General features: G+C 34.5%; 1 protein-coding gene across 1 annotated transcript; it reads right to left on the bottom strand.

Moving 5' to 3' along the window:
• Positions 1–11,690, bottom strand: LOC113507588 (thioredoxin-related transmembrane protein 1-like). The gene is made up of 7 exons (XM_026890432.1): positions 11,511–11,690; positions 5,660–5,827; positions 5,154–5,328; positions 4,509–4,610; positions 4,056–4,184; positions 3,548–3,625; positions 1–3,027 (listed from the first exon to the last, which is right to left on the bottom strand). Exons 1-7 carry the CDS (start codon positions 11,660–11,662, stop codon positions 2,926–2,928), a joined length of 906 nt encoding a protein of 301 aa, XP_026746233.1. The 5' UTR covers positions 11,663–11,690; the 3' UTR covers positions 1–2,925.
• Between the last annotated feature and the right edge of the window lie 16,130 nt (positions 11,691–27,820).

Here is a 27,820-nt window from a genome sequence, read left to right on the forward strand (position 1 = left end):
TTACAAATACAATTTTATTTCAGCAAGTCACTAGGTCAATAGTTAATATAAACGCAACACTTAAAACAATCTTAGTCTTTGTACAAGGCAATTTTCATGTTAACAATATCGACACCACCACGCAGCGACACAACTGACAGTCACACTCCTTTATAAAACATTCTTCACAAGTCTTGTTGACATAGATTTGTATCTTAAAATAAACTTGTAAATAAAACTTGTAATTTGCCATAAAAAAACTAAAACAGCCATCGGTCCAGCCGTTTTTGACTTTCACAGACACTTAACGAAAAACAATTGATTCTTATAAACATTGACGGCAGACATATTTCGTGATGTGAATTTTACTGTGATTTTTATCATAAATCTTTCTCTGATTGAGAAATACATCTTGTATTGGGACACTTACATGTTGCCTAACTTTGTAAACACAGTTTTCTTCCACGTAATAAATAAGAATACTTGAAGTAACACCTCCCCGCCATATTAACTATCGACCAGTTAATTGCTTTTTATTTTTATGTACAAGGCGATGTCTACTGTCAGTCATACCGGCCACAGCTTACCTCACAACAATCCGATAGTTACAGTTACAATTTGATTAACCCTAATGTTTCGTGTTTAAAAAATATGCAAAATATATAAAATATATGAACAGATAATTTGAGTATTGCAACATATAATAATAAAATTAGTTATTACTACTTTTAGCTGTGTTACAGTTGTTCTTAGGTATTTTAGTGACAAATTACTTAAAAAATACAATAGTTTTAAATTTATCTTTAACAGAACTGTCATATTTCATGATCAAACGCGAATCACAATTTCTTTTATCAATAATATAGGGTCTGAAAGGTTATTTGTCACTAAAACTCCTTGCTAAATAGTAGTGTGTATATAAATACATATTAATTTAATCTCAGTAAGTACGTAAGTTGTTATATTTAATACTATTGAGCGCACAATTCGATAACTCCGTTGGGAATGTGATTTGAGTCGTGCAGAGAGGAAGTGGGTACAGAAAATGTTTAATTAAAGTTTAGGCCTCATATGTAGCCTGAAAATAACTTTGAGAAATGTTCATGTAAGTATGTTCATTTTTTTTCAGACATTATTTTTGGTTCGTAATCTTTTGTAACCTCGCTTCTCTCTCCACACGAAAAATACATGTATCACAAAAAATCCTTGTATTGATATTTCTCATGATTTCGTTAATTCTCATTTCCATCCAATTTTCTTTAAATTCTCTGTAAAAAATAAAAATAAAGAGTTGTCGTTAAAGTTTGCTTATTAATTAATTATTTTATTTATTTGTATTTTTAATTAAGATACTTTTCGACAAGTTTATATTGGTTGTGTTGATCAAAAAAATAAATAATGTAATAAATACAAATTATTTTAAAATAGAATATAAATAGAAATACTTTGTCGGACATTCACAATTATTGTATGATTATGAACTAAATATATGTAATTACGCTAATTTTGGTGCGAAAACTAAAACACACGTGATTTCATAAATGCAATATGACTTGGACTGTCGTATTGAGACCGTTTTAAAATGATTGATCGCCATTGCGATAAGGGCTGCTGCAGCCCTTGTCACTTAGGCAAGAAATACATTATGCGATCTCAAAGTATAAATGTAATTTTATTGATAATGAATACATATACAATATTATAAGTTAATATACTATTATAGAATAAGAAGCATTAATAAAACTTCATTATTCATGAAAGTAACATACATGTTGAGAACATTTTTTCAAGATATTGCCTTATATTGAAAACAGTCAAACAGCGCAATATCCTGTTAGGACATGTCCAAGTTGAAAAGTAACTGAACTATTGGCAAACAATCAGTTTTCTAAAATATACAATTAATTAACTACAAATAAATTTAGAATTCAATAATATGGGACGAGTAATATACATATAATAATATTACAAAACATGAACAAATGTATTGAGTACATTAAATGCGGGGGTCAACAATCCATTGAAATTATCTTAATTACATTTTCAAATTAAACGAAGCTTATAATTAATTCAGATATTAATGCGAATATTATTGTGATGTACAAGTATGGTTATAGTAATTTTTTACAATAGTTTTGCTATTTTAAGTTAATAACACAGAAAATTCCAGATTTTATCATGGAAAGAGTCGATGTTAGTATTTTTATTTACTTTAATAATCTGGTGTTAACTTCAGTATGGAACATAAAAAAATCGGTTGTGAATTGATCTGATTTCAATTTAACAGTAAACTTTGGATATTTATCGGTACCATAATCATAGTTGCACATCAATTATTTAGTGACGAAATGGTATGAATCGACTCTAAATATAAACAGGACTTGTTTACTAGTCTCTGCGTTAAGCCGGCCGCGTATTCAAAGCACTAAATATTTTTTTACATTGCCACCCTATCTATTACCAAACTTAGTGAATAAATAAAGTGGCAACACCGTCGATTAAATTCAGGTCATCAATTTTGTTTATATCCCCATTTGACGTATGAATTTAATCAACCTGTACACTTGTTACGTAGGTCATAAAATCCAGACATACTTCCCTTCCTAAATAGACCTACGAAGGGGTTACATATACTATGTTTGACCTCTAAGGCCTAATCGAAAGTGTTAGCTAGTTCGTTTCTTGTATACGTTTGATTTTGAGAGAATTTTCCAACATTTTCCATGAATAGCTGAAACTAGCATAGGCTAGCTCAGGTTGACTTGGTTCTTTCTTTAGAAGACCAGAATACTAATGCACGACGTTGTTTGTGAAATGTTGACACCATTGAGTCAAAAATAATTATGTGTTATTAGAGATTGCTCTTGTATACTCGTATTAAGTTCGTATTTTTAGTAGATGTCTGTAGTTGGAAAGTTCTCTAGAAATCGTGAGTATGCAGGTCCCCTAGTCTGCCTTGCGAGGGCGTCGCTTGCGGACCTCTGTCCGCGGCTTGCTGCAGGAGTCGCCGGCCGCCGCGCCCGTCTGCTCTGACGCGGACTCCGACGTCTGCGGGGAGATAGTGTTACATGAATGTTAATGAAAAGGAGCAGTCACAGGTTTCTAGAAGGGTGACAAGGTGACAACTAAAAGTAGTCGACAATTTCTAATATTACTATTATCAATAGAAAAGTTTTGCCTTAAGGTTCCAGGAAATCCAATCTGTGGATCATGTGAGTAAAAGTACGACCACCCTCCTATAAAGTAATAAAGCTTTCACTTATATGCTTAGTCACAGAATTGAGTAAATTATATTTACATGAGTGAATAATTAATTCTTGTTTAATCTGAACCATCATCCTAGCCTTTTCCCAACTATGTTGGGGTCGGCTTAAAATATAACCGGATGCAGCTAAGTACCAGTGTTTTATAAGATACCTGGTTTTATGTTACCCCGATACCTGGGTAACATGGTACTACTTACATAGGATGTTACACATATAGGATGGTTTTCGGACTGTCTTAACCTCAATCATTTAACTAATATAGTAATTTCATTAAATAATAGTAAATAATCTAAACAACTCACATCACTGGGCGAGTTCTTCTCCGCGTCGCTGTTGTTCGCGTTTTCATCGTCGTCTACAATGTCGTCGTTGATCAGCTCCTAAAATATAAAAAAGTACGATATTACAATTAAATCAAAGATTTTTAATGTTATAATGTTAACTTTTTTGTGTCAATTACACAAAAAAAGTCAACATAAGATTTATTTAAAATAGTTAACCTAATAGGTAGGCTTATCTATCGCATTAGGTTTCTTAACCTGTTATACTCAACTACTATTATAAACAAATACTAGGCATAACTTACAAGTTCATATTACTTTTCACACCTTTCCTATATCAGTTCTTTCTATTATAACCTACACATCCGACTATCTCGGCGGTAACCTTGTATATATTTATTTACACTTCTTATACATATACAATGGCGGACTTAATGCCCGAGGCATTCTCTAACAGTAAACCAAAGGGCGATGCAGAGATATCATGAAGTAGATGTATATATAAACATGTTCCAGTGTACCCTCGTACCTGGTCATCATCAGACTTGTCCTTGGCGTCCTGGTCTCCCCTGGCGCGGCTGTCGAGCTCCCGCTGCGACACGAACACCTTGTCGGAGCGGCGCGGCGGGTACAGCAGGTCGATAATGCACACCAACACCTGGGGAATGGGCAAACGATAGTAAGGCTTGGAGGTTATACAAATAGGGGACAAAATACTTTTATTAGAAAAGAAAAACGACTCCCGTATTGATGATCAATACTTGTGTCTCGGGGGGTATGACTAACATTCAAGTCACATACACAGATAAACCCAGACTCAGGTCAAGCATTCGTGGATCACACAAATTTAAAACTAAATTTGAGTAGCAATAAATAATTTCTAACTGACCGCACAATGATCTTTAAGGTTTTGGTTAAATTTGCTAAATCACTTTTAACTCATAACTCTCTCTCTTATAGATAAATAATCTACTGTACTAACCAGTCCTAGAAGAGCTCCAATGAATATGGTGGCCACAGCGAAGATCAGGTAAGAGCCCCATGTGGGCAGGCCGTATGTCTCCATCAGCATTTCATGTACTCGCTGTAAACATAACAACACATGTATTAATAATGGGATCAGACACATACAGTTTACTCGCGAGGTCACTGAAATATCAATTACTAAGGGTTTTTGGAAGCAAATGTGGTTGGGCTGGTGAAATTACCGTGTCGCGAGGGTTGTACAGACATTCAAATTTCATGCGAAAAGAACACCAGACTCAAAACCACTTCTAGAACAAAGCACGTTGAGTCGCACGTTAATCTGCCCATCCAATTTTAATTCCTGATGATGACAAAGTTAGCCTTAAAATTGACAGCATCACCAAAAAACTGCAAGGTATGGAGCGAAAGAAAAATGTATAAACATACTTCTTATATTTTATTTTCTTTAGGTTTTATCTCAAGCCTTACTGTTTCCCACTGCTGGGCAAAGGCCTCCCCCGAATACTTCCACCATTCTCTATTCTGGGCCGCATGGAGCCCATTAGAATTAATAAACAAAAAGGTACAGCTAATATTTTGTCATAGCTGCATTTTATCCACATCCACAGTCCTTGAACATGTGACAGCAAGTGCTACTGACCCTGAGCGCCTGGCTGAGCTTGAAGAACTCTGCGACGAGCGTCATCTGTATGGAGTGCGGCGCCTTCCACGCGGGCACGGGCTCCGTCTGCTTCCAGCGCGCCTCCTCCACGTAGCCCAGCATCGAGTCCACGTCGCGGGGACCCTTGTACTGACGGAACTCGCCGTCGATCACACTGGAAACATTTAAAGTAAGTTAGACTTTGTTTTTTTTGGTACTTCTCCTACTTGTGTTCAAAATATGATATGCTATGACTGCATGGATAGCTGAGTGGTTGACGTCACCAAACCAAACCCACTGTGCGTGTCGTGTTGCGGATTCGGTCCCCGCGTAGGACAAGCATTTGTGTGATCCACGAACGCTTGTTCGGAGTCTGGGTGTCTTTGTGTGTGTGATTTGCATGTTTGTAGTCTCCCCCGCGACACAACGATTGAATTCTTTACTGTGTGAGCTGAGTCCTTATTTTAAAGAAAGATGAAAAAATATAAGGTTATCTTGATACTCACTGGAATATAGTTGGCAGAGCTGTGACGACGAATCTACCGCTGAGCCCTGGCGACTTGGTGACGTCGACACCAGCTGTCCTCACGCCCAGGGCCTTGCGGGTAGCGCGGGTGGACAGCTCCCTCCAAGCAGGCGACAGGTCCTTGCAGGCTGGGCACCATGGCGCGTAACTGGAAAATAATATAAACTTGTTATTTGTAATTCATAAAGAAAATGGGAAAACTAATAAATACAAATCTCAATTGTGGGTGGATAAATGCGTAGAAGATGAGTACAGTTATGTTACGGACCTAGAAGTAGCACCTGGATTACGAAACCTAGTACAATAATAAAATCGAAGTAAAATACACTTTAATCTCACCATCTACAATATAACATTGGCAAAAGACCCTCGAGAAGATCAGATATAGTTTTCAGTCAAATTGAAAACAACTTCGTTTAGAAAATTCAGCCTAGTTACAAAATAGCGTCTATTTCATCATCAGCCTAGCCTTCTTCTTCTTCCAACTACCCGAAACGACTGTCAAAGATGTATTAATAAAGGCCGGGCCCCAAACTTCTTCGTGTCTTCCGAAAAACGAAGGAACTTGTAAAGGCGTAGGTAGATATCCATCTACGGATTGACCATATCGACTGGTCAACTTGTACAGTTGTAGTTTAGCCACGAGCTCTCTTTAGCTATTAATACCAATGTATGTATTTACAAAATCTAAATGGTTCTTCAAGAAGCATTTCGGCTAATCAAATCAAACAAGCAAGAACTGGTAACCAAGTCTAGCCTGTATCAACATAAGCTTTACAACGTTAGTATTGACTAAGAAAACAACAGTTATACGAGTAAACATAGCATCATATGGGTAGGTATGATATCGATCGAAGTCTGTTCGGTTCTCACGCAAATAATTCCGTTACGTAATGTTTAAGTGGAGTCTAGATCTTTCAAGATAGATGAAGATTCATGGGAACAGGGAAATATTTAATTAACAGGGTATTTGACAAAAAATATTTGATTAACAGGGTAATTGACAAAAAAAAAATGATTAGTCCATCAGACAGACTTAAAAAAATATTGGATACGGGTTTTTTCTCTTATTTCGTAAACAAAAAGGGGAGACAGTGATTCAAAATCTCGTGTGACGTCACTTACCAGTACGCATTTTACTAGCAAGTGATGTTTTAAGCCCCCACTACCTTACTTTTAAATATGTATAGTAATAAAATAAAAAATACTTAGGTATTCAATATTTTTTAGAAATCTGACGGATACACATATTTATATGTATTATTACACTTAATGGAGAGGCCTATGTCCAGCAGTGGACTGCTATAGGCTGAGATGATGATGATGATCAGACTTAAGTCAAATACCATATTAGGCTAAACAATACTTAACGGTCAACGGTGGTCAAAGGCGACAGTTCGTCTCGTCCCATCCCCAGCTCGTGATTAAGGACTCCGGGTATAATAGAAACTAGTGAAGCTATCCCGATATGATATACACTTGAGTATCATTGCAAAAAAATTTGAGTTGTATCATTTACATGCAGTTTAAATAACAGCGCAGGAGTCAGGGTTCATGTAATTTTCATGTCAATAAAGATTTATTATTATTATTTAAGTATGCATCCACACGAAAGGTACTATATAAATATAAGCACAAGCTTTGCTTACTTTGTGACTAGATGGTGTTGTGAGAAAGTTGTTGTATATTATTATTATGCTAATACATCTCCCACGCGAATAAGAAATACGTAAGGTAAACAGTTAAGCACCGTGGTAAGTATTAAATAGCTATCTCCACTTTGACAGTAACATTGATATTGACCTAGGTTTGACTTTAGGCACTTGGCTGATGCAAATTTATTGAATTGCAGACAAAACAAATATAATTAAATACGATATTAACCTTATTTGTAGACATTGACGGTTAGCAATTTAACCTATCCTTAGTAATAAAAACCTTTAAATAGACAGCCAGTAAAAGCAATTAATGTAAACTTTAACGATAGAGGTAAATTATAGGTGTATTAAATAAATATAGCCAGTTTGTTTTGGAGTTAATCTCAGAAACAATTATTTCTCAATCTCATAAACAAAATTTAGCTACGTATAGCCAATAGGAGCGGAAACATCACGAGAAGTTCTATTAAATATGTAAATGCTAAAAAAGTCTCACAACGTTTAAGTAGTACGAGAACTTATTTTAAATACTAAGAACTATACATAACCATGCGAGCTATTCTAATTTTCACTACTGCAACGAAAATCTAACAAAATCTACACCATGCAAGAGTGCAAAGAGTATTGGTATTTGGTAATCTTTCAATATTTTCCACTGGAAGATTCTAGTGGGTATCATGGGAATTGAACGGCGTCACACAATGTTCGGAAGCGGCTGTGGCCACGTACAACATGTATTGTTCCATATGTATGCGCCACTGTAAACAGCTGTTCTGTATCTACGTGAAACATTTTTTGAGATATAATTCGTGTTATAATTAAGTGGGCTTTTTTGGGGCGCGCGTTAAAAAAGCGTTCAAATAGAACAAATGCATTTCCAAGTGCATGTTCATACGACTATTCCCTTTAGCGCCCAACGCCCAGCGCTCAAAATGTAACTCTACTCGATAAAAAAGCGTCGCGTTTAAAAAGCACGGACCTATGAACAAGTACTTGGAAATGCATTTGTTCAGATGTAGTTATTAAGGGTCTGTCACTACCAACCTCCTCAAAGGAGCGTGTGTCCAAGAGGATTCAAAAGCCTTACCAAAAACTAATACTAGTTTTATTCTGAACTTTTTAGTCAAAATCGTTAGAAATAGCGTTCGGTGCTGAAATTAGTCCCGGATAGAACTTGCACATGCGCCATACCACGATACCTACACCAATAAGTTAGCTATCGAAAAAAACTAACTTCAATTAGGGTATTTTTTGTCCATTAAACATGGTAATGGTATCAAGAACAGTTTTTGTTAGTCTGGTATGTGCTTAAGAAAGTGCGTACACGAGGCGACTCATGTCTGCAATACCCAAAGAATTCAGAGACCAAAGAAATATAATAGTACGATATTCCTTATGCTATAGTCGCATATGTTAAGGATTTTCTAGTTGCGAGATTTAATAAGACCAACGGAACTTATGGAACTAAGGGAAGACCGAAACCTCTTTAGTGAATGATGCTTAAGTAAAGTAAGTAAAGTTATCTGTGCTCTAGCCAAAAGAAAGGGGTCCAACCATCTTTTGAGAATGTTGCTGCAGTAGTTTTTTATCTTTGCTTTGTCTGAAAGCTCCGAAATACGCTTAATATAAACAGGCTTCGGAAGGCACGTTAAACTGTGGGTCCCGGATGTTATTCCTACAACTTTGACAGTCGTTACAGGTAGTCAGAAGCTTGAATAAAAAAGTCTGACAGCCAGTCTAACCAAGGGGTGTCGTGTTGCCCAGGTAACTGGGTTGAGGAGGTCAGATAGGCAGTCGCTCCTTGTAAAACACAGGTACTCAGCTGAAACCGGTTGGACTGGTAGCCGACCCCAACATAGTTGGGAAAAGGCTAGACCGATGATGATAAACAGGCTAACTGCTTAAACCCAGGAACTGAATAAAGTAAGCAATCGAAAACTTGCGTTGGCTCATGTAACAGCAGTCTTATTACTTGTAGTTGAAAAAACATCCTATAAAAGGTGTGATTAAAATAATTATTCAATTTGCCAACTCAATTGTCGTCGTGGTATATCAGATATAGCCGATTCACATTTAGTTTTTGCTACTCAACATATCAATTCCATATAACCAGTTTTGTGGTTAAGTAATTTTTAGTTTAATAAGGAAAATATCATTAATTGGACATTAGTGGAAGGTTCGTTAACCTCAGACGTTACTTGTCTGGGTATTTTAACTTGTATAGATAAGAGTTGTTATTAGTAGTCTCTGTGCAGGTGTAAGTTATTTATGTTAGTAAACATTTTTATCACTATAAATATATAAAACAGGTCATATTGGCTTCTGATAACAATGTATTATCTACTGCCTATAAAACCAAGGCGAAAAATGAGTTATGCCTATCAAAGTGATATTTATAAATAAGTTGGATGGATGTCTGGAAGACATTGCTATTAGCAATAAGACTGCCATTGTTTATTTAACTGATGTAATTCCTATGGTGTATCATAAAGACTTATTTATTCTTTAATACGGTGAATGTTGTTTTATATATACTCTCCTAATTTGCTAAGAAAATAATGCAAATCTTAAAACCTTCAGGAGAAATGCTGGCACAAAGTCACTACCTTTTTTTAAGTTCAGACTGTAGGTAATGTGCCCAATAACAATGCCAACAGGGACTACAAATTGTACATGAAAAGTTTCACTACCTAAGATTGCATATTGTTGAACGCAATAAGGTATTTGAGTACTAAATATATAAATAAACTCTTTTGTTAGGTGAATCTACATTATTTCGTCCCTAACACACAAGAATGGTAACAATGTGCTTTATCTTTTTCCAGTTGGTTAAAAACAGTAATATGAGGTGTCACATAACTTATTGTTTATTTTTATACAAAGTAACAAAAGCAACTCTTCCTCATTTATTCAGTATTGTATTGTATTACTGACAATAAAATAACATTGTATTTTAACTACATTTTTGGTTTAGTTAGAAAAGGAAACCTTTTTTATTACTGTATTGACTTATAGCAATGTTTATCTTTGTTGCTATTTTCATTGATTATCTAGAAACTTCTATTTTAAATGACAACATACATTAAATCAGTCATTTAAGGGTCATAATCGTCTAAAGATAATATAATAGAATGTGTAAGACGTATGAATCAACTCTAGATATAGGACTTATGCAAGTTGCATGACTAAGTATGAAAATTAACATTTATGTATGGATGAATGATGTAATTTCATTCTGGCTGCCTGGCTACTTTCAAAATGCAGGGTGACTCATGTTGTATGGCTAATTTGTAACAACCTGTTTGGTGTTGTTTCATCACACAACATTGAATTATAACAGGTAGCTAAATATGTAACAGGTAGGTTTACTTGTTGTTTTTCATAAAATTGGTCTATGTATATCAATTTATAGTTTTAATTTAAGTTATTAGGTAAACACATGTTCTATTGTTAAGTTAATGAATATAGCTATAAACAATAAACTTAATTCAGTTTTCATATGCAAGTTTTAAAAAAAGTTATTTATTGGAAAACAGTGGGTTTAACTGAAAAATACAATATTTACTTGCTTATTTTGTAGGAAGTTAAGTTAGCAAGTAAAATATTTTAAAAGCTAAAAATAATATTTCATTATATTTTATGCATTTACATTATTTTGGTGATAAAATACCTATTATGTTCCTCGATAGTCATACAAACAAGGTGATTAACATTTTAATAGGGACCTTTTTAATTTCCAATAAAGTTCTTATACGATTATTTCTACTTATAAAACGATAGCATGGGGTTCAAACATAGTCATGAGCGGTTTTAGACAAAATGGAAGCTGAATTTTACATGCAATACACAATTTATGCAGAGGTTTAGACACCAAGACTTGTACCAACAATAGACAATGCGTCACACTTTTCAAAACGGTTCTTTTACATAGACCTTAGCGACCTTGTAGTGGTTATTGAACTCTAACCGAGTGGGTTGTACCACACGAAAATCACACCATAAACAAACTAATTCCACAAAAATATCTAAGAGAAAATCAGTATTACAGCTTTTCCTCACGATCCCAAGGCTTATTTGAACAACCAATACCATAATTCACACCTAAATAAGCGAGAAAAAATCTGACACGTTCTCGTAAATTGGTCGGAACCGGCTAGCAAAAAGAATACTTACAACTCGACCATCCATTCTCCTTCAAGAATTTCCTTCCAATTGTCTTCATCTAACTCGCGATTGGCACTCACAAAACTAGTAAAACAACATAATACAAATGAGAAATAAAGGAAAAAATGTAAAAATTGCGGAACCGTGTGTACGCGCGCCATGTTTGATTTTGATGCAATGTTGCCAATGCGCAATCGATTGCTTTGCTACTATTAAGGATAGTGTGGTAAGCACTTTTAATTGCAAGGTTTTGGTAGATTAAATTATTACTATTTTTTGTAGGCCAACGGTTTATTGTTTATTCATATTTATTATGAATCAAGTAACGAACTTGATAGCGTACATTTTTTGTTAAAAAAAATTATAGCAAAGCAGCTGCTGCCATCTAGATAACAAGGAAGGAACGCCAATAGGAACTCTCTCTATAGTTGCGACAAGTCAGGTATAGATGTCGCTAGCTGTGTGATTTCAGTTCTTATTAGACAACTTACTATGTTGTATGTATGAAGTACTTGCTTTACTTGCCACTACCCTGATAATAGTATTCAAGCACCTATTTCTTTTTACCTACTGTTAATTTGTAAAAGGTGATACATCTTTTACGTAACGCCGTGTTAGTTACGACACCTTCAAGAGGGAATTTCATACCACTGACTCATATCTTAAATGGAAAAATCTGATATTAAAGCTTACCCACTTAGTTGATGAAGCGTCAGTTCTGGCAGGGCACCATCACCACTCGATAGGATTTGAGTTTTATGACTTCGCTCATAACAGAGTCGGACGCATCTTCCCTCCGATGTGCAAAACCCTAACTCATTAAATATGATTGATAACGTAAAAGAAAGGAGGCTCTTTGCCATGTAGTAAGACGACGACATGGCAGAGAGCCTCCCTTCTTTTTGCAGCTTCTTTTTATTTGGGAAACTGTCACAATTCCGTTGTGCATTTTATTTGACTTATAGTTATATAAAAAGTGTTCTTGATAATAAGTGGTTTAAAAAATATTATTCTACTAATGGTAAAAGATTTTCAAAATCGATACATCAATATACCTCCCGAGATTGATACCTGTAACTTTACAAACTACCAAACTTTACCCTTTTATATTTCCTATTTGGAGACAAATAGAGTACCTACGTATCGAAAACGAAAAAAATACTATTTCTAAATAAAGTATAAATTGTTTTAAAATACTTAAACAGTCCATTGTCGTGTCGTAGCGGTGTCGATGTCGCAGTCGTACGGCTTTGTCTACGATCGATCGCAAGCCGTCCTCCGTTGCTTGTAAGGTTATCTGACTAGCTAAAGATGATATTATTTTACTAAAGAATTGACGAGCTGATGTTTGAAGTAAAACTGCATTTCCCGATTCTGCTATTTACAATGGCCCATGAATGAATCGAAATTGTATTGAATTGGCATTATTCGTATAATTCTAGGCAAATTTCAACACAATAGGTAATTTTAAATAATATTCAGTACGGGGTGGAACATTCACGATGAATACAGGGAATTTCCAATTATTGTGTTGGCAAAATGCTTAAGAGAATAGGAATAATTTCAAATTGAATCTAATTGCCATTCATTCATCGGCCATTGTAAATAGCAGATACGGGGCCCTGAGCCGATACTGAAAAAACTGAAGAAATGTCACGTTAAATGAAAAAGTCTGATACAGAGTTATTGTGAGACTCAGTACATCTTTTGTAATAATTTACCTAACCTAATAGGGATGACGACAATTTTTTTTGCAGTGTCCTTCTTGTAGTTTATGTATAATAACGGATACGTTTTTTTTACTTGTCCCGCAAACAAAATGACCAAATTACAGTGAATGAAACTTACGCGTGACGTCACGATTGTGTATAAAATTTTACCATATCGTTACGTCACAAGCCCCCTCTCCTAAACTTCAAAGCAGTTAATCTTTGTCAATTCTAGTTTTTTCTGAAAAAGGAAAAAATACGTGTCTCATACTTTTCAATTATCTAACTGAGGGACTAATTAGATTTTTTCCTTTTATACACAGTCGTCATCCCTATTATAGGCAATAGAATTATTTTGAGGTACTGGTGTAACTAATAAACAGAAGACGATTGAAATATAGACTCGTTGCAACTATTTTCATATTCATATAGGAAAATCCCTGCGAATTTTAATTGCCTTTGAGGAAAAAAAAGATTTTTTATACTAATCATGAGACAAAATCTTAATTGTTTTAGGATTCCCAGAATTTACACTATTCTTCTCATTTTTGTATAATTCATGCAGTGGATGCACCGGTCAAACCACTGGGCTATCTTTGAGGCGACACATAAGTTGTAGTGAAGTGAGAAACATCGCATATGCTAATAAATCCATGAAGTGTACGCTGATACATCCAGAAAACATGAACTCTTTTTTGATTGAAATACTTATAGATTTGCAAAAAATATTATGAAATACAGGACGTAAATAACTTGGTGATGTTAAAACAAGCAATGTTTTTAGGAAAATAAGTGACATGGTATAGGTACCTTATATATTTTACCTGTTAATTTTATAAGGGGTTTGAAACTTAACTTAACTTAACGACTTTCGATATCAACATTTCTCGAACTCATACAATCATTAAACCGCAATTAAAACAAGAGCTAAATCTTCTAAACTAGAATACTACAAATCAAACGCAACAAAAAAAAACCTTAATGTCTATGACATAACGCAACGCATGCATTTAAATAAATAAATAGATATCGATCAAATCCGCTGTGACAGTTGTCAAACTTCAAAATATTTTACGCGCGCTTTTTTGTTATGCACTATCCGTAGTCAGGGATGCTCCCAAGGGAATATTTTTTTTAAGGTTACTTTTATTTGAAATTTTGAGCCTTACGTTGTTACAGCAAGATGATGAGAACTTACTTATTGGGTTGAATACCGAAATAAGTTATTACTTCGTCATGTAAAGCACCTTCATCACCATCATCATCATCAGCCCATCTCAGTCCACTGCTGGTCATAGGGCTCTACACTCTCCTCCGTGGCACGCACCTGAGCATGATCTTCAGCGTTACTCCTCTTCTCCCTGGCTGCTGCCTAAAGAACATCATCGCAGCTCCAGCAGTCATTACCTGTTCTTAGAGAACGCGCAAATTTTAACATTATTGTCAAGTAAACTCTCCTATTTATACAGGTGTAAGCTAACAATATGTTTAAAATATCACAGTAGTAACGTAACGCTAACCACCTTTCTGATTTCATATTGACGATTACTTTTAAAACATACATTTTTATCAACAGACATAAATAAAATTTGTTATGAAAAGCGCCAACCCTACCGAGCTGCCCTAGTTTCATTCGAATTTCGAACGACGTCGTGTCTATGAGCGTTTTATTTTTTCAATTTTCAAATATCGAACGAATGGAAGCCTCGAATCGGTTGTTTATTTTCATAAGTATAATGGCATTGTTTGTGGACAAGATTATTTCGTATCTCGATCAAAGAGTATTTATTTTTTATTTTCGAGTGTTTGATACGTAACAGAGAGTTTTTGTGGATGACAGTGCGTTTCTTACTGGCCGTGCGATGTGGTGATAATTTTTTGTAACAAATATTTTCTTTTCTGTTCGCTATTGTTAATTGCGAAGTATTTAGAATGTGATCATGTGTAAAGGTGTTCGTAGCTCCTAAATATTTTATGTTACTTATTATATTACTAGTAGTGCATGATCACAGTAAGACAAAATGTCGCTTATGAAGTTCATTCAAGTAAGTATATAATTAATTAATGATAAGTAGGTATGTCCAACTACTTATTTAAATTAATAATTAGCTTTCTTCTCGCATTATTAATCATGTAAAGAAATTCCAATGATATTAATACTTTTTATACCAGATCACAGTCTAATAGAAGCAAAGTTGTAAAAATAAGCATTAATTCTCCTCCAATAAATATTGATAGCCAAAGTCATTTGAAAGACGTTATAAAACAATTTGATCTGATCGGGCGCAGTCACGGGATTAACTTTGTGTGGTCTATGACGTGACGTCAAAATCTTTCAAAATCTCATTTTCTAAGGGTAGTTCGTTATATTTATCTATTTAGTAAAATAATAAAAAAAAATTTGTGTATAATTTTTAGTAAGTGTGGCGGGTTCGATCCCTGCGTAGGACCAGTCTGGACAAGCAGTTGTATGATCCACGAAAGTAGCTAGTCGTAATTCTGGGTGTCTTTGTGTATGTGACCTGAATGTAGACACAAATTCATGAATGCGGGAGTCGTTTAAGAAAAACACTTTAAAGGATCATTGTAGATAGGTTTTAGTTTCAATATTGCATAGCGACAAAATGTTGGTGATCGCAACTCTTTTGTCGCTGTCGACCTTGGTAAACATTTATCATTCTAGATAGAAAACCAGCACATAAAACAAACAGTTATTTTAATAATTGAATTAACTTCCTCGCTGTTGAACAATTAGGCTGTTAGATTGTGAATACATGAGCTACAATTAATTAACGAAAAAAAAAGTACAGTTCAAGCGACGAAACTTTGAAGACAACAAATATGTCATAAAACATACCAAATTCAAATATTTAAAAACAAAAATGCAGTTCCATATATAAACAGACGAAGCTAATCCTACCAACCAGTACATTATTCGATGTTTGAAGTTCGAAATTCTAATCATAATTTTTGTTGAAATTCTTCAATCAAACATTAAGCCATTTCGTCGACGTACCTTCGTTTTGGAACTGTCAAACATCAACGGAAATGTGACACGATTGTCAGATTTTTTGTCATTACACGATATAGATGTGAGGTGGTGTTGCTAGGGTGTAGAATAATATCTCCCGGGTTTAACCTGAATGTTCTTTAATGCTAATTGCTAGGAGACTATTTTAATACATTTGACTAAAATTAGGTTGTAAGTTTTGTTTTATTTCGGCTGAATCTTGATGTATTCCAAGTATTATATGAATAAAGGGTATTTAAAGATATGCCAAATATAGCGGTTATGTTATTAGTGAACTAATGCAGTCATTAAACTCTCCTTCTTCAGAATATAGTTATACTCGGACTTAACTTCGCTAATCGCGAATTTTACTACATAAACACCCTTAATAAAAGGTAGACCCAGATCACAGTAAGTCTGGCAACACAATGCAAGTTTTTCATGCAGCCGCAGTTGTCAAATTAGACGGTGTGTTCGATATTTAACACTTTGACACTGGCAGCTAATCCTCCCGGTCACTCCTCTTTTTGTCGATGGTCTCAAGTGTCATGGCCGCTCTCGTATAATCCTTTTAAACGCGCGCTCTTATTAAATAACCTGTGTCGTATTTCTGTTCTTATATGCTCAAATTTTTATGTGAAAAAATGTAATCGGAAACTGAATATTTTGGTTTAATTAATTCAGAGAAAAAATGGACGATGAATCCTTGTTATCTGACTCTGTCTCATTTGCTGCAGTTTGACTTGGGATATTAAAGTATAGGTACGGGAATAATTCCTTCATCAGAACGTATGACGATTAGAATCGAGTAAACATCAAATAAAAGGCAAAATAGAGCTTATAGGTACTTAAGTTTTCACCAATTAATGGTGTCAATTGACAAATTTGACAGGTGACAAAGTTCTATTTTAGTTGGTACTTACCCATGCAGTCAGTATAGCAAGTATCCTTGAGCTGAATTTATCACCACTGAAATGCTGAATTTTGAAATTGAATAAGACAACATACTACACGGCTTACAGCGCATTCTCGCTTGAACTACCGCAACAGTTTATTTTTAAAGGAGGTGGTGGTTTAGTCTTTTGTAGAATTAAGTAATCCTTGTAAAAATTACCAAGATTTTGCAATACGAAATTGGACAAGAAAACAACATTAGGTTTCCAGTATTGTAATGCGTACTGAAGCTAGGTTTGGCGATGGTACTCGAAAGAGCTGAAAGTTGAGCTTGACAGGCTGATGATGATCACGATGACAGATCGCCGTTTCTTCTCTCACAGAAAAAGCACTTAGGACGCGGTGAAGGGTGGGCGAAACTGGGTGCTGTCCAATTTAATCTGGCCTTCAAAAAGTGTTACTTAGAAGCCTAATTTGAATAAATGAATTTTGATTTTGAAAAATAAGATTTAAAAAAAAACAGGTTCCGAAAAGTATTTGATAAAATCATATTAATTTTCTGAAGATTAAAAGGATCAAATGGCGATGAAGACTAACCGGATGCAGCATAGTTAGGTCCTAGTGTTTTTCAAGTCGTGGGCCCCAATACAGTATAGCATTTACAATTACTGTGTTGGGAAAATGCTTAAGAGATAGTGTGACCCACAATTTAAGGTTCCTTCCGAAACACGGAGGTACTCGTTATGACATTGACACAGTTGAAGAAATGACACTTTCGGTGGCAGGTTGTACTAAACTCCTTGTTAGTGCCCATGCCGCAAGCCGTAGCAAAATTGAATAGTGCATCTACACAACCAATAAAAAGTTTACGTAAAAAAACGATTGATATAAAATCTATTTTAATAAATTCTTAAAAGATGTGACATTTCACACGAATTTCAAATAGTTTTTGACTAGTCATACGTAACATTGTAAAGGAGGCTTGCCCGTCAAAAAATGGCTACCCAAGTAGTCCCATTGTCGTGTTTATTGCCAAATCATTGATCGACGATAAATATGTGGATCATTCACACGCATCGCGACAGGTGGCAGCACTGAGCTATGTCACTCACAGATCCAATCGCGGCTATTGAATTAGAATTCTTTATTTGAATTTTTGACAGTAGATTTGTGATATATGTTTGGTTCCGTAGCTATTTGTATTGAATGGATTTTGTAAATGTTATAGTTGATGTAGCGGTTTTAATTTCAAATTGGTTCGAATTGTGCCTGAAGACTGAATTTGGTGAGTATTGAAAAAAGTTTATGCTGTAAAGACTGAAGACGATAGAAAGTGTCTGAAAGCGTTAACGGAACGCAGAAGACATAATTGACGACCTCCGTGGTCGATTGGCGTACGCACCGGTTTCAAGGTGTCGCTAGCTCTGAGGTCCCGGGTTCGATCCCCGGTCGGGTCAATGTAAAAATTCACATTTCTACATTGTCTCGGGGTCTGGGTGTATGTGGAACCTTTGTTGGATCTGAATTCCATAACACAAGTGCTTTAGGCAACTTACTTTGGGTTCAGAACAATGTATGTGATGTTGTTCGCATTTATAATTGCAAGGTTTCATAATGTTAATGTTTAAGTATATGTTTTAAACTTTTTTTTCATACCAGTTTCAGTTTATTCATCCAACTTCGTCTACGCAACACAAAAAAAAACCTAAATACGCAAGGATTATACCAATACCGCCGTACCTAAAACTAGATCGAATCGACGACAAATATTTTGTAGGCGTTCGACGTTGTTTTTTTGAAAATTTGAATTTCGAAGCTCCAGGTTCAGTGTGGCCAACCAAAATGCGTTGTCGTGTAATCCCCTTGGGTTATGGATTTATCTTTTTTTTTCAATCAATTATAATTTTTTTGAAACATTGTCCTTTGCGTGGGATATTGGAACGTAGTCGTGTATTATATACGGTTTATTAATTTTCTATTAGTCATTGTTGCGTTCGTAGTCTTTGTTGGGACTTGGATGAAATGTCAGGAGGGAGATTTCTTAACTTTTATTTCTTATTATACCGGTAACTCTAATTTTTCAAGGTAGCTTAAAACGTATCTAAAATGACATTATTTTACAGAAGAAAATATCAAGAACATCATTTTTATTTATTTATTTATTCTTATTTATTTATTCTTACAGATTATTATTATAGATTTATTCTTATTGTGATACTTATGTGTCAATTCTAGACAGGTAACTTACGTATCAATAGTATAAAGGACTACTAGTAGAAATTGACAAATATACCTAGCTACCTGTTGGTTAGCTCATTTGTTAAAGGCTTGAAAACTACAATAGGAAGTTAGAGAATTGCGAGGTTTAGTTAGTTCTCTCATAAGAAAAATCTGCTGTATATCTGTAGAGTTTTGTTAATGTTTAGCCAAGCGAAGGCTGGTTAGTTCACTATAAAGACTAAACATTCAAAGATTTTGTTACGTAACGACTAAGCAAAATTTAAACCACAGGAGTGACGTCATGCGAAAGTTCCATTCAGTCAATTTATACGGGACTCATAAAATACTTATCCAATATCTGACGGATACTGAAAAAAAAACTTCATCCCTATTAAACCTGTAAAAAGGATGAACACACACCATGTGCCATATTCTAACATTTATAACTATTACCAAGTTTTTTTTAATAACACGTCAGAGCTTAATTCTTAAATCAATTCGAAACCGTTTGGAGCAATTTCCTTTAGTCCAAGAAAGCCAAGCTTCAGTTAAATACAAGTACCTCCTATTTCTAAATACCTTCCGCCATTTATGATTTCATACAGTATTAATGTTTTCCAGTAATCCGTGTTGCGTGGCCCTCTACCCCATGGGACTAGTGGGGTTGTGTTACAAGCTTTGCTAAAGGTTAGGGAATTCGTTCTGGGACGGTAATTAATGGAGTTCGCTTGTAATTAATATGTAGTATTTATTTATTTATTTATTTATTAGGTATACCAACAGCATAACATACATATTTAACAAATTAGAAATTAAGTAACATAGTGTCTCGTATGCATGCCTATTATAGGTAAACACAGCATTTATATTATAGGTGTACTAAGGTTTTTCTTACATGAATTTATATTAAATTAAAATTTACTTATACAAATAAAAAATAAAAATATACTAAAACTAGGGGTAATAAAACAAGTTAGACAACTAGCTCTATAGTTAAACAAAACAAAATGAAATATAACTTTAACTTTAAAATCTTGAACACAAAAAATAAAATAAAATAAAACAAACAGTATTAAACTGGAAAATTGAAAAATTGAGCAAAATACTTTATGGTACGCATGTTACCCATCAACTGTTATTTTTTCAATGTAGTTTTTTAATGAATCAGCGTGTATATCGATATTACGCGATTTGACTCCAAGGGCGTTGTACGTTCTACATATTCGAAGAAGTGGTGCGTTAAGGCCCAGGTTTGTATTGCGGCGCGGAATATAAAATGTTTGTGTTATTGGATACCTGGGAATTCGTGATGGAACCGAATACATGATTTTTTCGACCAGGGCACTGCATCGGGTGATGCCGTTTACGATCTTAAATAAGAATACGAGATCATGTGATTGACGACGGTTTCGAAGAGATCTCATATTAAAATTATTATCTGGATATTTCGTTTTTGGTGAAAAGTGTAGAGGTATGGTGAATGATTTTGAAGTTTATTGTAACTTTCGTGAATTCATTATTGATTCCTTGATAAGGACTTCGATTAGTTTCCGACATGAACGGAGTCCTAAATCCTGAGCTGACGCGACGGCTGGGTACCGACTATCCCGATCAACACGCGCAAGTAAATAATTATTTAAGTTGTTGTCTATATTGCATTTCAAGTAAAAACTATTCGAGAAGCAAGAGAATAATGAAGGATATTTTCCCGTTCTTTGATTGCCAGAGGCCCACCATCACCTCTTGTATTGTGGAAAAGAGAGGGCGTTTTACAATATGTTGTGCGGCGTGTCTTCTACTACTGCAACTGTTTTTCTTTTTAATCTGGTGGTAAACTAGCAGCAACAGTAGATACATACAAAGGTTTTGATTTTACTATCTTTTAAATTTCTAACACTTAAAAAATGACTTTCTTCGTCAGGGAGGTTGGAAAAATATGTATATTTTAAATTGTACATTTTTGAAAATTCTTTGAGCTTCAAAGGTAAGATGCAAACAATAGACCTCGTTTTACTGTACAGCTCACTTAGCATCCCAAAATAATAAAAACAATTGCTCAAATTGCCAGTCTCAACAATTGAATAAAGAACTCGTGTTCAAACTTCGAACAAGTAAGTTCGAACAGAATTTAAAAATATATCAGTAACGACCGTTAACGCAAAAGCTTAAATCACTAAAAAAATAAAAATTGTCGATGGATAAAAAGCGGCGATGGATTAGGACGCACGCTCCATTGCCGATTATAATTTTCGCTCGAAAAGAATCGGCATCTCCTTTTATTGTTGACTAGCTTTTGCGACGGGTTTGCTTGTATTTTAAATGTATATTGGAGTCATTCGTTTCGTTGGTTTCAATAAATTACTCCCGCACAAGTCTTCGGAGAAAATACGGTAAATTTTGCAACTGCTTATGAGAAATTGACTAAAAATTGATTAATTCAGTCAGATTTTTAAAATAAAAGAAAGATAGTTATACTTTCAAAATACCAATGATAACAGAGGCTGAAACTGACTATGTACCGTGTCTCATCCACACCAGCAATAAGCTAACTTTAAGTAAGTATACATCACACTAGTCCGTCAGATAGATAATTAAAAAATATTACTCACGATTTTAGCCTGTAACTGAGCAATTACAATTGACGAAGATTAATCGCTTCAAAGAGAAGAGAGCGATTTTGTTACGTAACGACTTAGCATTTGGCATCACTTCAAGACATAGCGGTCTTTCTACCATCTCTAACTTCACAATTGCACTACCTACATCAATCAAATCATCACCTTTCTCCAAATAATCATATTTACTCGAGACTACAAACAGACAAACACACATTCCTTTATACATATATAGTTGTGCTATCATCGCGATTTTTTCTCAGCCAGGTGGTTCAAGAATAGTTTTATAATTGGAACGTATTTTTACAATGCTGCCAACCCTTAGGAATATCTTAAAGAACTTGACAATGGTTGTATCACACCAGTGGGAGGTCTATTTAGAAGAGCGGCCATTTTTTTATATCTTTAGGTAGTTGACATGTAACGTGATCTTAAGTCTTGCATTTATTTTGTATAATTAGGCGTGTTGTGTGTATCATTTACTAAAGGAAAATAGGGGAAAAAAGAAGAGATTTGTATTTGTGTGTTTCGGCTTTTGTAGATATAAATAATTAGAAGACAGATAATAAGAGTCCGGCTATCTAGTGTCTCCCCCATTTCAACTTACGCATTAAATAGATTAAAAACCTTAGCCCTACTTAATGTAGTCGGATATTTTTTTCTTTTAACCGTAAATCCTAGACGAAAAAGTTTAATTTGTTTTATTGTACCTATGTATAGTGAAGGTAAAAATCTTCCAGTAGCTATCCATAAATACTTTACAGCCTGTCCACATGAAATACGGCCATTTCCTGCTCGAAACTATGCCCAAAAAAAACATCCGTTTTATTATATTTGTACTTTAAAAATCCTGTTCCGACCGATTAATCCCAAAAGGAACCTGTAACTAAATCAATTACACAAAAAATCTATCTCAAATAAATCCACAGGTAAAAAACACACAGTGACCTTCCGATCGGTCAGGAAACGTCTGCAACCAAAACGATGCAACGAAAAAAATTATAAAACCCATAATTCACAATTAAAAACAGCTACTGGTCATGGCCAAAAGTATACTTAATAAATTTCTTCCTTAAAAAGGTCGAATGAAAAGGGCAGGATACAGCCACAAAGGCGGGACAACGCCGGCCGCGGCCAGAAAAAAATAAAGTTGTTTATGGTCATTTTGCCGCCAACGCTCGGCATGTTTTAAATTTAGAATTTAAACTTTTTAAAGCGAGGTAGCGATGTGTTAGTATAATTTTATATTCTGTTGTGGTAGTTTGTTATGCAGCCAGCTTTCACGTTACGTTTTCGACAGTAATATATCTTCCTAATTATTCTTTCAAATCGGCAATGAGCTGGTATTGAAAGCAGCAAAATGTAGTGACATCATAAACTTATTTTTTGTCTTAGATACTAATTATTTTTAGCAGCATACTCATTGGGCTTTCGAGAGCACTTAGTTAGACGTAGCAAAATAGCTAAATTTAATTATTAATTTCAAGGTGACTATTTTTCAATTTTCAAAAAAGTACAAGACTAGGTATATTTATTTACAACAATTGTGGAGTATGATGTTATCTTCATAACCAAACAAACTGTCTTGCAAGTATTCTATACATTTCTAGATCTCACAAAACGTTTCTCATATTTATTTTGCAACAAATAATCCAACAGTGACGGATGGGATGTCTTCGAATCACAAACAAATACACCTGCGCATACATTTCAGAAAAAAAAATGATACAAAAGTTCATTCACTGTGAACGGAACTGACAAACCATGGACAATAGGTGTGCTGGGCCGTAGACAAATTCTCACGTTTTTTTCCAACCATTGATGACCACGGTAGCAAAATTTATGACGTGTAAGTGCGAAAAGGTCTCGACCAAGAAGTTATAATGTCTTTGACAAATTATCTGTTGAAAATTTGACACGACAGTTATGTGTTAATAGACAATGGTTTTTTAAAGTCTGCCATTAAGTTGGGATAAAAAATAAATGACGAAAGGTTTTTTATAAATAAACTTTGGCCTTAATTAATGGGTTGTTATGGGACTCGGTAATGGTTGCATTATGCTCGTATTTTGGGATAAAACCCGTCAATTTATCAGTATTAAAGTAAAGAGAAATGTGTTACGTGTTCACCGTTCAAGCATTTACAGTTTGGTCAAGAAAGTTTTAAGTTATATTGACAAATTTTGTTAATTATTGTCGTATCCTTCTTGTACTTGAATATAAATGCTTCTTATTAGTTTTGTTTTGTGTTTCAGTTATAAATGATTGAAATAGAAAACTGTTGTTGTTTATTTAGAAAAAGGAAGTTGTCCAACTCTTTTGTTGGACGTTGCAGATAGATCACATGACGCTTCATGAAAATTTATAAAGCTATGGACCAGGACTAACAGAACTGATTATTTAAAGAAAGTTCATGTAAATTACCCAAAGATACCTGATGAAAGGTTCATGAAAATATCGTGAGGACGCTTAGCTGTTAGCATTGCTATCTGAAAATCCAAAAGTATAGAAATCAAAGTCCGTTCCTTCTCCATATGGGAAAAGTCTTAAACCCAGCAGGAAGAAACTTCAAGGCCATATATAACACTAGATGATCCGCTGACTTCGTTTAAAATGATCTAGGATGCCACGAATCGCAAACGCTTAAAAAATACATGCAAAACGGTCCAGGCGTTATGTTTTCAGTTTTCACATATACACATACAGTAAAATTATATTGATAAAGATGAGAAAATTTCACGTCCTTTGATATTCCAGATGAACATGATATATCTACAAGAAAATCTATATTTCATCGAACAAAAACTACCACTTAATCAGACAATCATCAAATGAATTTTTAATGAAACCATAGAGTCTCGTGCCTCTACAATTGACAGTAGTTTTCTTTCAAAAGAGTTCCGTTGTGTACCATAGACAATTGATAGAGCCGCGTGTGAGACACGTGTTGGCGGCAAGTGGCACAAATTGAGTGCTCCAATTACAGTGTCGGGTATAACAAGGATACAGGGTACTGTTTTTTCGCGTTATTGTTATTTTAGTCGACTGCGTTGTATTGAGGGATTTCAGTGATTTGATTTTGTGATTGTTTCGTGTGGTTATTTCGATAAGAAAGTCATGGTTTGTAAACCTATTTTTTTAAACTGCTCTTGATTTTAAACAGCATGTCGTTTGCAACTAAAGAAAATAGTGAAGACTTTAATTTTGGTATTTAACTATCGATCCATCGTTGAGTGAAACTACTTATTGTTTTAATGGCTTACAGTAAACTTTCAGTATATCCTGTAATATAATTATATAGGTACATTTTAATTATTCCAGACAAAATCTTTTTAATTTCACCCGACAAAATAACTTTTGATTCAATTGTATGAATGTTTTTTTTCTTAAATACGAATAATTATAAGAACAATACTTGGAAAACAATAAAAAATAACAAGAACTAAACCCACACCCTGTAACACATCTCTCAAACTTTTCCCAGCCCCCGCCATATTTGCGCAGCGCACGTGACTTTAAATGGCGGCCGTTCGAAAATCGAATAAATCAAGAGGATTGGCGGGTAATCGCGCAAAACATCCGTTACGACCGCTGGAGGTGTTGCAATGGTGAAAATTAAATGTAAACAAAGGGTAGTTGGTGTTTCTAGTACGGTTCACCGCAAGTGGCAACATTTAGTTGTTAAGTCATTGTACCCTAATAAAACTTTCGCATTGCTTTAGATGTATTTGATATGAACGATAAAGAATATTTCAAATCTCAGATATGGCGGTCTTCACTACTCTTATACTTATTACTATTCATAGTTTCATTATTAAGTAGGTATGTGAAGTCTTAATTCAAGAAATTAAGCTTACACATTTTTTTATTTCATCATTATTTGTTTAGGTCATCAATAAATAATTAGTATCATAACTAACTTAACTTATAGGTAATAGTAAATTACTCTTTGTCTATCTGTCTTTCTACACTGCGTTATTGTAGCTGAACCACGCAACCGATTCTGATGAAATCATCCTACGGAGAAAACAAACTCCACTCTCCGCTTTAATCTAGATAAAATTTTATAGTCTTGTTTTTTAGTGGTGTCGTTTAGGCGGCGCCTAGTAACCTAGCTTTTAACATGTTGCAAATGTCTGCCAATAAAAGATTGTGTGGGTAAAATTAATAATTATCATTAAAATAAATAGTTTGCCGTTTTATTGATCTGAGAAAGCTTTGATTTTTATGATCGAATAAAGACTAATTCTAAAAAAACCTTTTATTAAATAAATTGGATTTATAAGTTCTCTGACAACAAACAGATAGAATTTATTTTTTTATCATTAAAAATTTTTTTTTGTCCCAATCATCATTATAACCCGTTTAATCCTCTTCTAGCCCACCTTAGATTAGACCTCTTCCATGACTAGGTACTGAGCTCAATCTTCAGCTCTCCAAGTCCGATCCTAAATGTAGTTTAGAGTGCCCTGTACTCAGGCGGGAGGATGCGGGCAGGCATTGGATATTAGGAAAGGCAGAAACAAGAAATAAACTTAATTATTTAACAGAATCTAATCAAGTTCATAAGCGGACGTATCATTTAACGACTAACTAACAGTAAAAAAACCCTCTTAAACTACACTTAATAATAGAATACTCAAGTATCGAGAAAACAATGTAACAATATGTCACAAGTTACCGAACGTCTGCCACTTAATTCGATTGATTACCACACTAAACCCTTACAGTCACATCCCTAGCGACCCTACGAGCGAGCCCTACATATTTCTTACTTTAGGGCTAAATTAAATTTGAAGTAACCTGTTTTTCTGCTTACACCACTCATTTCATCAGATTAAAGGGGCGGCAAATTGAAAAGTCGAATTCCGCATAATCTAGTGATCAATATGAACCCACATCAAAGAAATTTATCAATTTAATTCTACAATTCGAGTAAAAATTACGGTGTCACAAAATGGCGGCATCCCTTAACATGGAAATGTCATTTCAGTATTGTTTTTCGCGCGCTTCAGTAAAAGATGTCGTCTTTTTTTTTCTGTATTACGAGTTAAGCTCGAATGTTAAAGGGTGTTATAAAATTATAAGTTGCTAAGCTATTTGCTGTTTAGTGGCAATTAAGTGTAATTAAACTTCTTGCTACATAAATTAACATATTTGTTTTTATGTTTACAAGTACATTTTAATTGCGCTGTTAATTTATACGAAATAGTTATCCCTTCAGTTATTCATTAGTTGTTGTTACAATATTATTTTAAGTAAACTGAAACTTGCGCAATAATTATAGACAGGTAAAGCATTCGATAGCGTTATTACAATTAAGAACTTAGTATAAATTTTATATTCATTTTTCCAGAAATCATACGAAAATACCTTAAATCACCAACTGTCATTTCATTCAGTTTTACTTCTATCGCAAATAAAAACGCCGCCATTTTTCATATCGTCTGACAAACCGTTACGATTCGATTTGACGCCATGTTAGCTTGAACGGAGTCCGAAAAGTAAATTTATTGCATTATGACCGCGCCGGTAGTCGCTCGTTTTGCCTCTTTGATCTGAAATTTCCCTTTTCCCTCCAAAACGGTTACTGATTGCTTTTTATGTCATCGAGATTTTTCTAATTCAAAAATTTTTTGGTCTGTTTGAGAAATTGGTGGTATTAAGGTTTGAAATTGAATTTGTGGTTTTAGTTCGTTGGTAGGTATTTATCGTGAGTCGTAGTAATGTGATAGGTAAGCAGTAAATCGATTGGAAAATATGAGGTTGTATTGTTTCAATTGGAAGATACTTTTCAAAAAGATCTATTAATAGAATTTTAGCTAGAGACTGATCGAAAGATTTGATACTGAATAGTTTAGTAGACAAAAG

The sequence above is a fragment of the Trichoplusia ni genome, unplaced genomic scaffold (genome assembly GCF_003590095.1).
Source record: "Trichoplusia ni isolate ovarian cell line Hi5 unplaced genomic scaffold, tn1 tig00002950, whole genome shotgun sequence".
In the NCBI taxonomy this organism is placed as follows: Eukaryota; Metazoa; Arthropoda; class Insecta; order Lepidoptera; family Noctuidae; genus Trichoplusia; species Trichoplusia ni.

What these genes read in the sequence shown, in the direction of transcription:
- LOC113507588 (XM_026890432.1), bottom strand. Translation starts at nt 11,662, where the DNA reads ATGGCGCGCGTACACACGGTTCCGCAATTTTTACATTTTTTCCTTTAT. An exon ending in GCTCTGCCAACTATATTCCA is followed by an intron (nt 5,329 to 5,659) that starts GTGAGTATCAAG and finishes AAATGTTTCCAG; the next exon opens with TGTGATCGACGGCGAGTTCC. An exon ending in AGAAGAACTCGCCCAGTGAT is followed by an intron (nt 3,028 to 3,547) that starts GTGAGTTGTTTA and finishes ATCTCCCCGCAG; the next exon opens with ACGTCGGAGTCCGCGTCAGA.